This window comes from Cloeon dipterum, chromosome 2 (assembly GCF_949628265.1).
Source record: "Cloeon dipterum chromosome 2, ieCloDipt1.1, whole genome shotgun sequence".
Lineage (NCBI taxonomy): Eukaryota > Metazoa > Arthropoda > Insecta > Ephemeroptera > Baetidae > Cloeon > Cloeon dipterum.
This window is the reverse complement of record NC_088787.1, coordinates 17,112,536-17,128,173: the sequence shown is the minus strand read 5'-3', so window position 1 is coordinate 17,128,173 and position 15,638 is coordinate 17,112,536. Positions and strand designations below refer to the sequence as shown.

The 15,638-nt window shown below is 38.0% G+C and overlaps 2 protein-coding genes across 3 annotated transcripts; both read right to left on the bottom strand.

Annotated features, from left to right (window-relative positions):
• Positions 1 to 171: 171 nt before the first annotated feature.
• LOC135936257 (alpha-tocopherol transfer protein-like) lies at positions 172 to 9,366 on the bottom strand. Of its 2 annotated transcripts, XM_065479014.1 has the most exons (7): positions 9,220 to 9,366; positions 8,145 to 8,326; positions 7,642 to 7,801; positions 5,945 to 6,197; positions 4,549 to 4,659; positions 4,065 to 4,167; positions 172 to 878 (listed from the first exon to the last, which is right to left on the bottom strand). In XM_065479014.1, the coding sequence occupies exons 2-7, from the start codon at positions 8,284 to 8,286 to the stop codon at positions 718 to 720; spliced, it is 930 nt and encodes a 309-aa protein (XP_065335086.1). In that variant the 5' UTR covers positions 8,287 to 8,326; positions 9,220 to 9,366; the 3' UTR covers positions 172 to 717. The 2 variants fall into 2 exon arrangements, with proteins under 2 accessions (XP_065335086.1, XP_065335085.1); XM_065479013.1 differs by lacking the exon at positions 9,220 to 9,366 and having other exon boundaries at positions 8,145 to 8,457.
• A 1,274-nt stretch (positions 9,367 to 10,640) lies between these two features.
• Rab35 (RAS oncogene family member Rab35) lies at positions 10,641 to 14,966 on the bottom strand. Its single transcript, XM_065478878.1, has 5 exons — positions 14,755 to 14,966; positions 14,089 to 14,263; positions 13,904 to 14,028; positions 13,419 to 13,543; positions 10,641 to 12,165 (listed from the first exon to the last, which is right to left on the bottom strand). Exons 1-5 carry the CDS (start codon positions 14,804 to 14,806, stop codon positions 12,034 to 12,036), a joined length of 609 nt encoding a protein of 202 aa, XP_065334950.1. The 5' UTR covers positions 14,807 to 14,966; the 3' UTR covers positions 10,641 to 12,033.
• Between the last annotated feature and the right edge of the window lie 672 nt (positions 14,967 to 15,638).

The window sequence follows — 15,638 nt, the reverse complement described above, 5'->3', positions numbered from 1 at the left end:
AACAAAATCAAATTTGCTATTGTATTTTTTTCGTAACATAAATTTCGTGAGTTTGAAAAATCTCACCTCTAACAAATGAGGAATACTGATTGTATTCTTTTTAAAAGCTTCTTGCTTATAGATTTACTATTAGTACCTATCAGAGAGGGTTATTGAAACCACAAAGAGAAATTAGAGTAGAAAACAAACGCTTTTATTACAAAGATCACATTATTTGACAAACACAAAATAAGACAGAGAGGGAGGAAGCTGCAATTAACCCCATTTTTGGTACCCTTGAGGTATCTGTTTTGGCACGCAAATGAAAGGCGAGATATTTAGCGGGTTATATCAATAACCGTTTTCGTCATGCGGGTATCGGCGAACCGCGGGCCTCGCATATCGGAAAAATAATTGAGATTGAAGCTGCGCAAACAATGCAGCATGTGCGGAAACATCTTCCTTCTATTTGCGTACTTCTGCTTTAAGTCCAATAAACGTCTCTGGCTTCATGTGTAGTGCAATGCCTGCTCGTCTAGTGCACGTACACAAAGAACCGGACGATGGATGGACTTCCTCAAATCAATTTGGACGTGCGGCTCGTCCAAATTGCGTCACGTTTAGAAACGGCCGCGCAATCTCGGCTGAAGAGCCTCGGGCAAAACTCAACACTAGGCCAGAAAAATAGACACGCACGCACGCACTCAACACTCACACATACACGTACATTGGAGCAGGCTAATCAATGGCCAACTTCCTAAAAGAGCCCTCCCAGCCGTAAATATTATCCTGCTCGAGGAGATGCTTCTGCTTGCCGGGGCGCTTGCCCTCCACCACCTTCACGTGCTCCTGCTCCAGGAACCAGGACTGGTAACTCTCGATTTTCGCCTTCCAAGACGCTGAAACAAATGTAGAAGGGTTTAATTATTTTTCTGCCTTTCTTGTTATTATGCGAGGCGAGGAGTCGCGGTTATTTATCGTCAAGCCGAGGAAAAGCGGCAGGCAAACAACTTTGATGGGACGCGCCTGCTAAAACGTCGCCTTAATCAACGGCTCCTGCACACACACACTAAAGTTCCACTTCTTTTCTGGCCCGTGGGATGCTGCGAGAGGCGAATTGTTCGACCGGTCTTTTTACTTTAGATTGGAAAAAAGAGTGGTCCATCCCCCTTTGGTCCCAGGGTACGGTCGCGCAGAAGCCCTTTTAAAGTTTGTGTCTCATGCAAATTGGGTCACTCGACGAAAGCTTTTCGCTGAACCGCCGTGCTTTTCAATCTTGCTCTTTTCGCTTTACGACAAAAAGTACTGTCTGCTTTGAAGGTGGGAACAAAAATCGATTAAGCTCATGTCGTGCTAAACAATAACTGGTGTAGGGAATAGAGTTCTGACACGTACTCATATTTTAACAACACAAATCAACTCGCAAATTAGTTGATTCAAATCGAATGATTTGAATGGGCTGAACATTCAAATTCATCATTGCAATATGCAGAGCATATTTTGCATTCAAGTGGATCAGTACTGAAAATTAATTTTTATCTTTACTTTAAAATCGCTCAGAAGATGGGGAAAAGGGTAAAATTTACCCAGGTTGCCATTTAAATTCTTGAGAAAATCGGTTCAAAAGTTTGCACGTTAATCAAGCGGCGAGCGCTGTCTCCTTATTGGAAATCATGATTTATATCGCCAGAAGGAAAATTTGTCTCATAATTCACACACCATTGGATAGATCGCGACGAGAGTAATCGAAATCAAGCAAAGATTCCTTGACAAACCGTTTACTTTTTCGATAAATTTGGCAAAATACATTGGTCCTGATTTCATTAATGTGCATAGTAAAGCTCAACTATGACTAAATTTCACAAACAATAAACTCGACGAACTATTTGCTATAGTTAACAAGGCAAAATGTTCTTAATTGTTGTTCTGTAACGCTCTACTTTAAACGAGATAATTTGAAATAGGAACATCAGCTTGAACTTTGAAACCATCCAAATTTTTTAATACTGATTGAATGCTTTCTGAATGGTCTCTCACTTTTGTGACAGTTAATACATAATTCATAAATTATCTGACAAATGGATTTAATATTTAGATTCAAATATGATTTCACTCATTAAGAGCTGTATGCGCCATTATTAATATATATTTTTTAATTATAAGCAGAACATGTTTCCCGTGAATTTTCTGCTCGAATGACCACTGCAAACAGAGCGTAAATCATATTTGTTATGTGCGAATTTACAGCGGTATAAACACTTCATACATGCTATCACTTCGTGTCCCAGCAGATTAATAAAAACAGTTTTAGAACATTTGACCATTATTGCAATAAAAACCATTTATGACCTGAACTGGTACGTAACTATCAAAACATTGCACTGCGACCAGCGTCCTTCCCTTTTTGCCCAGCTAATAACGTATTTGCTGGGCGTCCTCTTTCATCACAACGCGCTGACAAGGAGTGTGTGAGTGAACCGGAGCAAAAAAGCCAGCACGCTAGTTAATATCATCAACCCACACATCATACTCACTGCTCTGGGTGATCAATTAACAGCATAGCTCTTTGTGAAAAGAGCTCTTTCGCGTGGAGCGATTTGATTAATTAGTCTCTGTGAAAATTTGCCCTAAATATCGCGAAGCAGGTTGTGTGAACCCCATCCTCGCTGCAATGACCTGCATTTTAAAGGATAAAATATACGGAATGCAGGACTCGATGGTGAAATATTAAACTGCTGTTAACGCGCGCACATAAGTCTGCGGCAATCACTATAGTCGGCCTATTCTGCATTCATCCGGCAGGGTGCTCTGTAGACGGAGGATAATATGAAAGAGCGCGTCACGAGGCAGCTTGCAGAACAGTTAAAATGAAAATAGCTTCTCGCAGCACACTCTCTTGCTGGTGAAAATTCACAATAGACGATGGAATATGCAAAGCGAAATGGCTGAATGAGTATCATTTTGCAAAATGCAAATTCTCCCTTGTAAATGAATAAAGTTACCAGCCAGTGGCAAAATGAAAGCATTCAACTTAAAACATGAATTTTCAGCGCTACCTATAATACTAAATTGCAAACTTGCTTTGACAAATTAGTGGCAGCTGTCCGTTTTTTTCGAAAGTAATGAAGTGTTGTGAAACCATATGTATAAAATTTACTACGAAACAACTCTGCAGCTGGAAAATTTTATGTGTTTTTGTGATTCAGAGTGGAACGCAAAGCAGTAAAAGCTGACGCGTAATTGTAGAAGCCTGCGAGTTGGAGAAAAAACTAGCAGGTTCCAAACAAACACGAAAAGGGGCGAGCAGAAATAATTTCTCTGGGAGCTGATCTCTCATCGTAAAATTTCAAGGAGATGGAGCGGAGTTTCTCGCTGCTCGCTTTTGGTTCGCGTTGAAGTGTTTTTTCTGCGCTAAATCAACAAGCTGCAGCGGAGGAAATATAATCTCGACGTTTGGAAGAAAAATTGGCGTGCACTTTGTTTCCACCGAAAAGAAAAATGTCACGTTTTGACTGTCATCACTGACATCGTTTTATGCAAACACATTTTCACTGTTCCGCCCATGGTGTCTCCCATCCATTATACGTTTATTATCTATAGTCCAGACGAGCATTTTGAATAGGTTTTCGTTTTTTTTTCAAATGGATTGTTTTAAAGGGGCTAACCACTAGATAACTAAAATGAGCTGTGGTGCTGAAAAATCAAAGTCTGCGGAGCAATGTGAGAGTGCATCTTCAAAATCATTACAGCCTATATAGAATATCTTCTAAACGAATTAATTGGGGGGAAACGATAGCCTTTCTAATATTACTCTTAAAAGACCTCTCAATATTTAAAAATAGTGCGTTATTGCCAATAAATTATTAGTTATTAAATATTATATATTCTTGTTTATTCATGCGATTGGCAGTTCTCCCATCAATTATTCAAATCAGCACAGGCAATTTCGTGTCATTTTTATAATGGCACATGAATTATCTTTTCTTAATTGAGACCTATTTAAATTTTTTATTCTATCTTAAAATTGAATAAACACCTGCATGTGCCTTGAAATAATTAAAACATCGTAGGGGGAAAAGTTTTACCTTTCAAGACATCAACTTCGCCTGCTGAGCCGCCGTATTCGTTGGGAATGCACTCGGGTGGAAGATGTTTGTGCAAAGTTTCGTGGCCTGAATGGACCTGGAACTAAACACACACACAAGGGTTTGAACTTACTTGTCACGAAACATTGAGCCGGTCGATTTCCATTGAAAGGAGCCCACACTCACATTCGCACCACCAACAGGGAAATATGGTAATTTTGCGTACAGGTAAAAATATTTTTTACGCTCTGCGAGGCGCAGCTGTATTCAATCAATTATAAATTCAGACTTTGGCCAGCTGCTAATTGATTTGAAACGTGCGCAACGTCTTTTTACTTGATCACATATTTTCCTGCCGGTTTCATTCCACATCAGCGAAAGTATAAAAGTTTGTCGAACGTATAGTGAATTATCGGCTGCTGTGAGTGGCGAGTGCGTGTGGTGGAAAACACAATTGATAGATGGGCAGAGGGATAAATCTCACCCTGCTCCTCATTTTCTCCTTCATGAGCGAGCGGAAGAGCGTCAGCAGCTTGTCGATGTAGTTGGGCACGTTGAAAAGATGGATCTGCTTCAAGCGTTGCGGATAAGCGTCCTGAAACCGAACGAAAGGCGTCTCTTATGGGAGCGGCAGTATTAAAGGCGCGCGCGAGTAGGATTTGCCGCGGATTTGTTTTATTCGGATCGCAAACGAGCAGACCATGCACTTTTCCGCAAATTGCTCCGCCGGCGACGCCCTTATGCGTCCCTGCGGGAAGGGGAAAGACAAAGTTTTATGAGTCATGAACAGCTATGGCAATTTATTTATGGAACATTTGCGATGTCCTCCGACTCGACCACAAGATGGTATATTTTGAAGTGGGAATCGGATATAGCACCTAATAAATTTTAGGAGTAGGAAGATTCTTGAAATCATTTAATTTCTTTCTTATCAAGTTTCAAATCACATTATAAATTAAACATTGCAACAGTACAATATTTATGGGGATAAGCCAAAAAAGGTAGCATAGCTTTGCAGACTTCTAACAGAGATCATTGTTAGTTGAACTTCACGAATATTTTATTTAGTTTTTACTAAGCAATTATTTTAGTTTGTTTCAATTTTGACAATTTCTTAGTTTTAGTCAATGGAAAATACATTCGCGGAAAATACAGAAAAAGCAAATTCACCAGTTGGGTAGCCCTTAGTGTTCGAAGCCGCCATGAGATGGCGCCAACATATACTTTACCATGTACTTAAGCTGCGATTTTAGACTCAATCTTGCTGCTAAGCATTCTGCTTCTAGAAGTGCCGGAAACAAAAATCAGTCCAGCCATTCTCGGTAGAAACGTTGGAAAATATTTTTTTATTTAAAAAAATAGTTGTTCACCATTCTAAGGCGATTGTGGCCTTACCGATTTTGGTTTTCAGCACGTCGAAAGAAAACATATTAAGTGAAAAATATTCACAGTATCTTCATAGCAGGATTGAGTCTGAAATCGCAGCGGATTTCAAATCGTATTTTAAAATCGAAAGTATAAGGTGGCGCCATCTGTTTGTGGCTTCGAACACTATAAGGGCTTTCCCAACTGGTAAAATTACTCTGTTCTATATATAAAAAATAGCATGTGTGGGCAAAGCGCCGACCGAGAGTGTGTTATTCAACTGCTGCGTCAGCTTCAATTCCGTGCTTGCAAACAATGATGCGCATATAACATCGTGCCTAATTTAGATCTCGGCATTAGTCTGATTAAAAAGCTTTGAACTGTGTCGGCCTCAAGTTAACGATGTCTTGCGCATAGTGCAAAATAAAGCTTTTAAAATAGTTGTCCATGAAAAAGTTAGCTTAAAAATAAATCTGTCACATGCACTTAATGCTACGAACGAGGCAATTACTCACCTGAGCGCACGTGAGCATTCTGCGAAGAACGGGCATCGCAAGTCTGGTTAGGTGCCCAAAGGTCATGCCTTGCATGTCGAAAAGGTAGACGTCGCCGGAGATGGCCTGCTCCTCCATCATGCGGATGTCACCAAGCATAAAGACGAACTTGAAGCACGCGCGCGCTGTAAAGGATGCCGGGTCGGTGTCGCGGAACTTGTGAAAAGTCACTCGGCATCCGGCTGGAGTCAGATTTTCCAAGGGGAACACGTCCCTGCCGGCACACAAGAATATACATTTTATGCAAAGTGGGGTTTAATTACACCTTCTATGAGAGCGAAAACATCAAACAAGAGCTTTCTCGCTGCTGTTGCTGCTGCTTGCGAATGCAAAATACTCTAATATCGCATAATAATTAAGCTTGGGGAGTTGAAATTTAACGAGAAACTGGGCTGGAAAAGTAAAAGCACGTTGAAACTAACGAAAAGACTTTTAAAACGGCATACGTCGATTTCCACTTTTCCTATTTTTATTTGCGAACAGTACCCCCTGCACCCTGTGAGCTTTTATTGAAATTGTTATTTGCTATTACAGGGCAAGCTTGTTGGCGAATGTAGCGCAGCCTCGAGGCCAGGGAGCACTCACTCTACAATAGCTGTGGGAGATTAGAAAAATTATTGCTCGCGTCACTCTCCGCGCTGGCATGGTGTGCACAAGGTATACATTTATCTCTGTACGCGTCAACCTAGCTTTAACATCATTGGAAAACGTTTTCACAAAATGAATTCTAAAGCTCAAAATGATCTGAATCTGAATCGTTTAAAGGAATGTTTTGCGGGGTTTTTTTCTAATGTTATACAACGTGAAAACACAGTTTGAATTATCGTGCTTTAAATACCTATTTGCATGAAGGCTGGCGCAATTGATGCTGTGGAGCTAATATCTTTGTGTTTTATTATTCAAACTTCATCGATCTGAGGAACTTAATAAATGGCCTAAAAAGTCGGTTTCAACCAGTCAAAAAAGACCAAAATATTTATTGAAAATTTCCTGACTCGCAGTCAATTGGCATATCTACATTAAAAGTTAAATAATTGGATCTACCAAAATTTAAAGTCTGGCATATATCTCGATCTAAATCTAGTTTTCAAAAATGAAATAGCCTGTTATAATATTGACTCATCAAAAGATCGGTTTCATTTTCCCACAAATGATTTCGACACTTCTCTCTCATGCCGTGACACGCACGCCAACTCGTTTGAGTCTCGCTTTTGAATCTCGCTTGTAGAATATCGCATTTTGCAATTAGTTGGTTATTAAACCTTTCATAAAGCTCTCGGTATTCAAGCTGATTACTTGTGCTGTAATTACGAAGGAATGGAGGCCGACAAACTTGATTTACAATCGGAGTGAGCGTTTGAACCAAAACAGCGATTTGATGTTATGTGTACTAAACATCCACATCTCAGCAAAATTGCTTTCACTCCGCGCGCGCACCACGATACCGTCCATACAGTGCAGCTGCGGCTGACTACACGTGATAGATTTTTTCCTCAAACGAATACTTGCCTACTTTCTCTAATGCTTGAACGGTGATTTTAACCTTATGTTGGATTACATAATTTCGAATCTCATTACCTGTTGCTAACATAAATAGTTGGCCGTCACAACAACAACTGTCTTATTCCCTTCCTGTTTATTCTAGTTTGTTTACTCACATTGTTTTGAACATGCCCTGCACGTCCTCGTTGAGAGGGTCTCGCTCGCTGAAGAGTTCAGGTGCGTCTGCCCTCATTGTGAAGTACATATCCAGCTTCGACTTGGTCCTTGTAAGATCGTGTTTGCAGCCCCTTATGATGGACAATATCATCCGTTCGTCTATAAAAAGTGGATTTTTTTCAAATGCTTTAGTAGACTGCTCCAAAATTACACCAAGCTAAAAGAATGTCTATTTTTCAATATTATTATATAGTTTTAATTTTATATTGATTTTATCTGTAATGATTTTTCCCATGATCGATTGGCCGAAAAATCCTTCAACTCCACAACCCTTTTTTAAGAACACTACGTGGGTCAATTAAGCGAAGGCGATATCACCTCTGAGTTTATTATTTGAACCAAAACATAATAATTACGAAAAAACACTTAATGAAAATAAATGAATAATTTCGCAATGCATGACACACTCAAGGCAAACTATGAGAGGAAAAGTAGTTTTTACCCATTTTGTTTGGCAAGTGGGGTTGAGAGACAAGCCATATTTTGATGTTTTGCAAGGCAGCGTTCCTCTTCTCTTCAGAGGTCTCGTTCAGCTCTTGCAGGATGCTAACGAGTTGTTCAGGAGATGCGTGTTGAAGAGTCATACTTGGTGGCGAAAAGTTGCCAGGCAGGTCGTTGTCAAAGCTTAACAACAGAAACGTACACGGGGAATATATAAATTAAAGAAAACTTTTTTGGTACGTAATGAAAAGAGAGTTCGCAGACTTGCGGTTATAACGGCACCAAAGGCAAGCAAATGTGCGTTCAGAAACAAGTTTCGATATAACATTTAGAAAGGAGTTTTTGGTTGGGTCATTTTTTCTTTTTTAGAAAATTACTGTTTATTATTGGCTTCTACGTCTTAGCGCGACATTCAGCAATATAACACTTAAAACCTTATTATTAATTAATTAATAGACCGACACATTTTCACGACACACGCTTGTCACGGGTTTCACTATTTGATTTGTAAAAAAGTGACCTATCACTCTTGCGAGAGTGAGGACTGTGAGTGCATATTCTGTGATAAATAAATCAACTTCTACCATTACCTTGAATGTTTATAAGAACAATTTGACACTGTGTAAAGCCTCTAAAGCGAAAACGAGCTGTGATTTCCTTCTATTTTATGTCTTTGTCTGTTGTTTGCTGTTTAATAAAGATTTCATCATTAATTAATTAATTGTATTTTTATTAATTAAGTTTGTTTGGTTTGACTTTATTTTAATTATTTTTTTGGTTTCAAATTCCAAAATCACAACACATATGTACGCTGATGGAAGTCTAGTTTTAATATTATTAAAAAACTTTTTAAAAATGCTTACAAAATTTTAAATATTATTCACATCATCATTAATTAAAAATTTCCATTTTTAACGACGCTTGACAAAATTCAAATATAAAAACATCAAAATTCATGAAAGTGGAATTTTGCTACTTTTTTTCTAATCAACAAACTTAATTTAAAAGCATCTTTGCTCTAGAGAACGATTATTTACCGTATTGCTTCAAATACGATGATATTAATTATTGCTTACTTTAGAAATAGAAGGTGGATTCTGGAATTGCCAGCTCGTCCGGAGTAGCAACACCTCCAAAGGTATGGACACTACTGACTCTTTTGCGGCTCAAGCGCTGAAAGGAAAGGAGCAGGAGCAAAAGTTGTTCGTCCGCCTCTTCTTCCGCAGCAGGTTCACTCCTCAGAGCTGGCTGCTCCTACAATTATCGCAGAGCCTTGGGGGCCATTGCGCCGCGCTTCATCACATTGCAGGAAATGAAAAAATTAAAATTATCATATTATGCAATTATTTGCGCGTTTGGCCACTCTCCACTTGGCACTGGACAATGGACTGCACTTTAATCTTGTGCATTGTGTTATAATGAACGCTTTAATAATATATTTTGTTGTGAAATCTTTAATGTTTGGCTTTTTGCTTCTAGCGATGAACAGTTTTTAATTGCTTTGCGTGACTGAAAACCAGACTCTCGCGCCGAGTAGGATTTATTTAATTTGAATTTGAAAATAACCGTCGTTAAAAGCACTAGACTGCATTCACAATAACGATTCGTTCGAGCGCACGCCAAGTCACCTTGAATTAATGGTCATAATCTACTGTGCCTATACGCAATAGGAATGAAATTATGAACTCTCGTGCCATTCAAACTAGACAAACGAGAAGAACTGGACGGTTTCAATTTCCGCTTGGATTTCTTTAAATGCACTTCCTTAGCGCAGAATATCTCGCTGACCTTTACCGCCAAGTCGTCATGTTTATTTCAACAAAAAAACATGCCCAACTCGCACTATCAGCAGACAATAATTCAAGCGATTCTTTTCTCAACAGCAGGAACAAAGACGCATCCTTATTGCAGCAAAAAATAGAATATTGCGTATTTTATTTTTAGCGTCACCCCTTCGAGTGAACAATGATTTAGTGAAAAAGCAAAAGTGCAGCTGGAGCGTGATTGCAATCAAGGGTTGCCAGACCTCCGTCGTAATTGATTTCCACAGCTCTTCCGAGACGTTAAAAATTTATCAAATCAAAAGATTCATAGCATAATTCGTTGTGAAGCCGACTTGAAATTGCGGAAATTACTTTGAAAGTGAAGGCAATAGATTATCATTAAAACTGTTTCCCAGCTTTTAACTAACATCAATATTTTTTGTTTTTTAGATCTTTTAATTTATGCGTTGAAAACAGTTTAACGTTTACTACTATAATTCCTAACATAGTAAAAATGATCTTTCCTGAATCTGCATTTTATTTATTTTTAACTTTATTGTATGAGTCTATTCATTTTTCTTTGTGGATGCATATCTCAAATCTGGCAACCATAATAGAATGACTTGTCAAGGAGCTAAAAAGCACTTGATAAAATAAGCAAAGAGATCCTCTTCAATAAACGATGCGTAACAATGACAAGTAATTACTGAGAGTAGATGTATAAATATAATAAGTATGTTTAATTTTCGCATTTTATTTTTCCTCATCATCAGCAACATCCTTTGCAAGATCCAATGAATGCACGTGGCGTACACTTCAAGTCAAGCAGACAAATTTTACAAAGGCCGAAAATATTTCCAGGTGACTACAAATAGTACAAAATCCCAATTTTCATTTACAAAAATCATCACATTTTGATCAAGCCTTATTAGCTACAAAGTTTCCAAATATCATCAACACCAATTACAAATTTCCGCAAGTATTACAAATTTATCCAATTTGAATTATTTTCCAAAATACAAGTAGGCCCCACTTAATTCACTTGGATTTTCTGGGTTGTCAAAATTTAGCTGCTCATTTGAACAAGATGTTGCTCAATGGAAACTATATATGCATGACCAAAGAAAAATATATTGCTAAAAATTGCTTTAAAATACTCAAGAGTGAACGGCGAAATTGATGACTTCCAAAAGGAAAACTTGATAGTAAATAGCAAATGATCACATCATTAACAAAAATTTGATGAAAATTATATTGATAATAGCAAAATAGGGAATCATACGTCAGAAAGGAATGAACTCTGCAAAGCACAAAAGAGCTTCAAGAAAGGGTGATAAATATAACTATAATTTGCGTATTAGCAACGTGGCTAAAGTGAGAATATAATGCCATGGTGAGAGTTGCATTCAGTTATTAGTATTTTCATCATTGGTGTTTGAACATACAAGCTTTATAATTTACATTGACTTTGCACAAACTCACAATAATGCTTGATATCTGTTCACTGTAATATGGTCACGATAACTGATATCATCCCTCCAGCCTTTCAGGCGGGTAACAATATTACCTTAAAACAAGTCCTGCGAGTTTAGGAAAAACAGTATACGCATCTCAGTAAAATGTTGGAATTGTGCGTTACAAAGAGACAACATTCAAATTATGAGGATCGCTACTTCTACATTCATCGCACGCAGGACTTGCTCCTCACATCATTTGCTTTGCTAAAAAAAGATCGGGAGCGAGGTGTGATGTCATGACGGGAACCCGACCACACTTTCAAGCATCGCAACTTCCGAGGGAGAGCACTCGTTTAATCAATGAATATCAGCGTTTATACATTATTCATTTATAGTCCCATATTTTCGACCTACTCATTTAAAAGTCACTAAAATCTCAAAACTGGCAACTTTTGAGCACTAATAGTTCTTTATCCAAAGAAGATTTCCACAATTAATACGGGTGTGTGATACAAATGAAACAAATTTTGTGAAACAATGACCAATTTGGCACAAAAGACGAAATTTTGCACTGGCACAACCAATTAAAGAAGGGAATGGTGCTTGTGGGAAATCTGTCTTCGCTGGCAAGATCAACAGAGTAAGCGTCGCTGGAGGGGTGCTGAAGCTGCTAACAGCACTTGCTCTTGCTTTTTCGCGACTTGCCACTTCCGGTGATTTTGAAGGTCTCGTTACCCTGGTTTTGCCGGTCCCTCCTCTCCTTCTTTGAGTGCAGAACTTGCCTTGTAATGCTCATAAACATCTGAAATAGACGCCACCACATTGTAACCAATTATGTGCAAAGATATTGGGGTATTTTAGTACATTTATATTAGAACTAGTAATCATTTCACAAAATCTCAAATGGATAAAATTGGAATATTAGCTTCAATTGAACATTTGGGCTATTGGATTTATCTACCATAAAGTAAAGCTTTTAGTTGATGATTAAAACAAACTGTGTCAACATTTTGGTTGGTTTTCTTTCAAGAGAGTTAAGTTGACTTAAATAATGCTTTTAGCCACCTTATTTAGTCGGTACTTTGGTTAGGTACGCGACGTAAGCAAACAATTTTTAATACATGTGTTTGAACGTGACTTTTCATAATTTCATTCCTTCATTCAAAATTGAAAGGCAAGCCCATCTCAAATTTGTAAAATTTACTTTGACAATGCATTGGTGTTTTTTTAATTTTACTGTAGAGAGAATATTTGATTGCTCTCATGAATAAGACATGTCATCTTATATATTATGGGAAAGAACTCTTTCTCATAAAAGATTTCCGATAATTATGGCAAATGGATGGTAGTGAGAAGAAAAATTTGCTTCTTTAATTCTGCTCATTAATTTCATCAAGTTGTTTGCTCATATTGTAAATGTGATTTAAATTATTCTATCTATCTCTATATCTAAATTAATAATTGATTTTGTGTCACAGCAGCGACTTCTTGTGTCTGGAAAACAGATTGAGATTTCGTGAATGGACTTTAAAAATCAAAATAGACAACACAGGGCAACTATCGGTGATTCCAGCATCTTCACTCAATGCTGGAAAAAATAAACCTCCCTATTTTATGAACTTTACCCAACAACAATAATACAACTCCCCCTTTGTGATAGTGAATGACAACATAATTTGTTATCACATATTCATTAATGTTTTGAGAATTATCAGTTTACCTTTAGCTCACCTTCCAGAAATGCCCAATAAAACCACATTGGTGGATAGGCTACATAGTTTTACGCGATTCAGTGTTATGGGCGCAAAAATAAATATACAAGCATGAATGAAATCCACTGATACGAAAAAAGAGTTGCTGTTCATCAAGGATTGATATATAGTAGTATTATATTTAACTTTGATTAAAATATCAACTCAGGCTAGATGTCGATATGATTACAAAATTAAACTTTTTGTTCAATATAATTAAAACCAGGCTTCATCCTCGTTGTCAAAAGAATTCGTCGTTTTTAACTCTTTGGCTCGAAGTTAATGGGAAAAGAGAACTACTTACATCTTCAACATTAATGTTGTCCTTTGCACTAGTCTCAAAAAGCTGGATGCCCATCTGATCCGCGAATCTCTGCGCGTCCTCGGTCAAAACAACTTTCTTGTCAGGGGAGTCATTCTTGTTTCCAACTGCAGTAAAAACAAAAATATTGTAAAAAAACGAACTATTACAAATATTATTTAATCTAAATAGTCTAAATATGTGAGAGCGCATCATAAATATTTTCCACGTTTACACTTTAGTGACATGAACTTTAAAATAAGCCAAACGCGTAATAAATACCTTCTAGCTTTATTGATTTTAAAAATGGTTTAATAATAACAATAATGTAAAATATAATGAACCATAAATTATATTACTCAAAGATTCTTTGTAGATTATGCAAATATTTTGTTAAATTTTCATTCATTAATTGGCAATGGCAAAAAAATGACACTTTTTTCATACCAATTATGTATATTTTAGCAGTAAAAACAAATAATACAGACCTAATATCCTGTTGACTACCTCGCAGTTCTGCTCAATTTCGTGGAGCCACCTTTTGACATTGGCAAAGGACTCCCCATTGGTAACGTCATACACAACAATCACCCCATGTGTGCCCCGGTAATATCTGCGCAAATTGCAAAAATAAATGTTGGCAAGAAAAAACTCGGTAGTTGGTGCTTCTTACGTTGAAGTGATAGTCCTGAATCTCTCCTGCCCAGCTGTGTCCCAGATTTGCAACTTGACCCTCTCCCCATCGACTTCAACCGTCCGGATCTTGAAGTCAACCCCGATGGTGGTGATGTAGCTCCCAGAGAAGGTGTTGTCTGCGAATCTCAGGAGCAGAGAGCTTTTGCCGACGCCTGCAAGAAAACGGGGTCTGCTAGAAATTGCACAAACTGTTTATGGAATGAATGGACGAGAGCAACAATCCATATATAAACATGCTAAATTATGAAAGCTCATTTATGATGCACGAGTTGTGAAGAAAGCAGCTGGCATGTGTGCGTCTCCAACAACACGAAGACCCAATTTTTTTAATTGAATTAGCACACAGCAAGGGAGTACAGCCAAAGCAATGTGTTAATAGAAGCTTGTGAGCTTATCACCACTTCATTAAATGGGAAGTCGTGAATTATCTAACTGGGATGACGTCACTCTAGGACAGACAAAAAATAGGAAGCAACAAGGCGACCGATCTGATCACTTTAAAGGCCTCAAAATGGTGTTGTAAGAAAAAATAGGGATCGAGAATAGCGAGCGAAGTGTTGTTTTTGTGAAAGCAACAGCTGCGTGTCGATTTCAACCGCAAAACGAGTCTTGTTGAACGCTGTAAATAGAGGCGTGAACCCACCACTGTCGCCGATGATGAGCAGTTTGAACAAGTGGTCGTAGTCTTTGGCCATCGTACTCTACTTCTGGTCGAAAGGGGTACACTAGTGTCTACTCTGGTAGGCGGCAGGGTCACTAAAATGCGAAAAACGCTAGAAAATCGCTCTTGGTCATCACGGCAACAGCTTTCTTCAGCAGCAGATGAATCACCCGTTGTTGTCCGTCAGAGCCATCCAGAGCTACCAACTGCATTAGAAATACTTCGAATTGGAGTAGTTGGTCTCAAAGTTATATTAGTTTAAATTATCAATGCAGTTGATAATAATGTTTTAAAATAAAAATAAATTTTATTATTAACACCATGGAAAGCTCTATAATTATTTATTAATTCAGATAAATTTTATATATGTTGCTAGAATTTGGTTGGTATTAGGTTGTCATAAGCAAGGGCGGTGGCAGTGCTGTGTAAATCTTTGAATTATGGCGCTAAAGCAGCATGCAAATATAATATACTGTGAGATTATCTTTTTACGCTCTTAATTCGCGGCAATATTTTTAATGCATCCACACAAGCAGGCGCAGAACGCGTTCCACGCCTGTATGTTTGGGGTTGCCAAGCAATATTTATCATTGCACAAGTATTGAGTTTAGTTTATTATTGGGATTATTGGTTTCTTCTAATTAACTTAATTACCTATTCATTCCATTATTAATTGCCAAAATTTATTCTTATACCTGCTACAAGAGGATATTGATCTTACATCTTTTACTAAGTTGTCTAGGGTGTAGCATGTTGGACACACCGGTTCTCGTTCGATCACCGAAGTTAAGCAGCAACGTTGCAGCCGCAGTAGCTGGATCTGGATGGGTGACCGCCTGGGTGACCGCCTGGCTGCCGGCTGCATA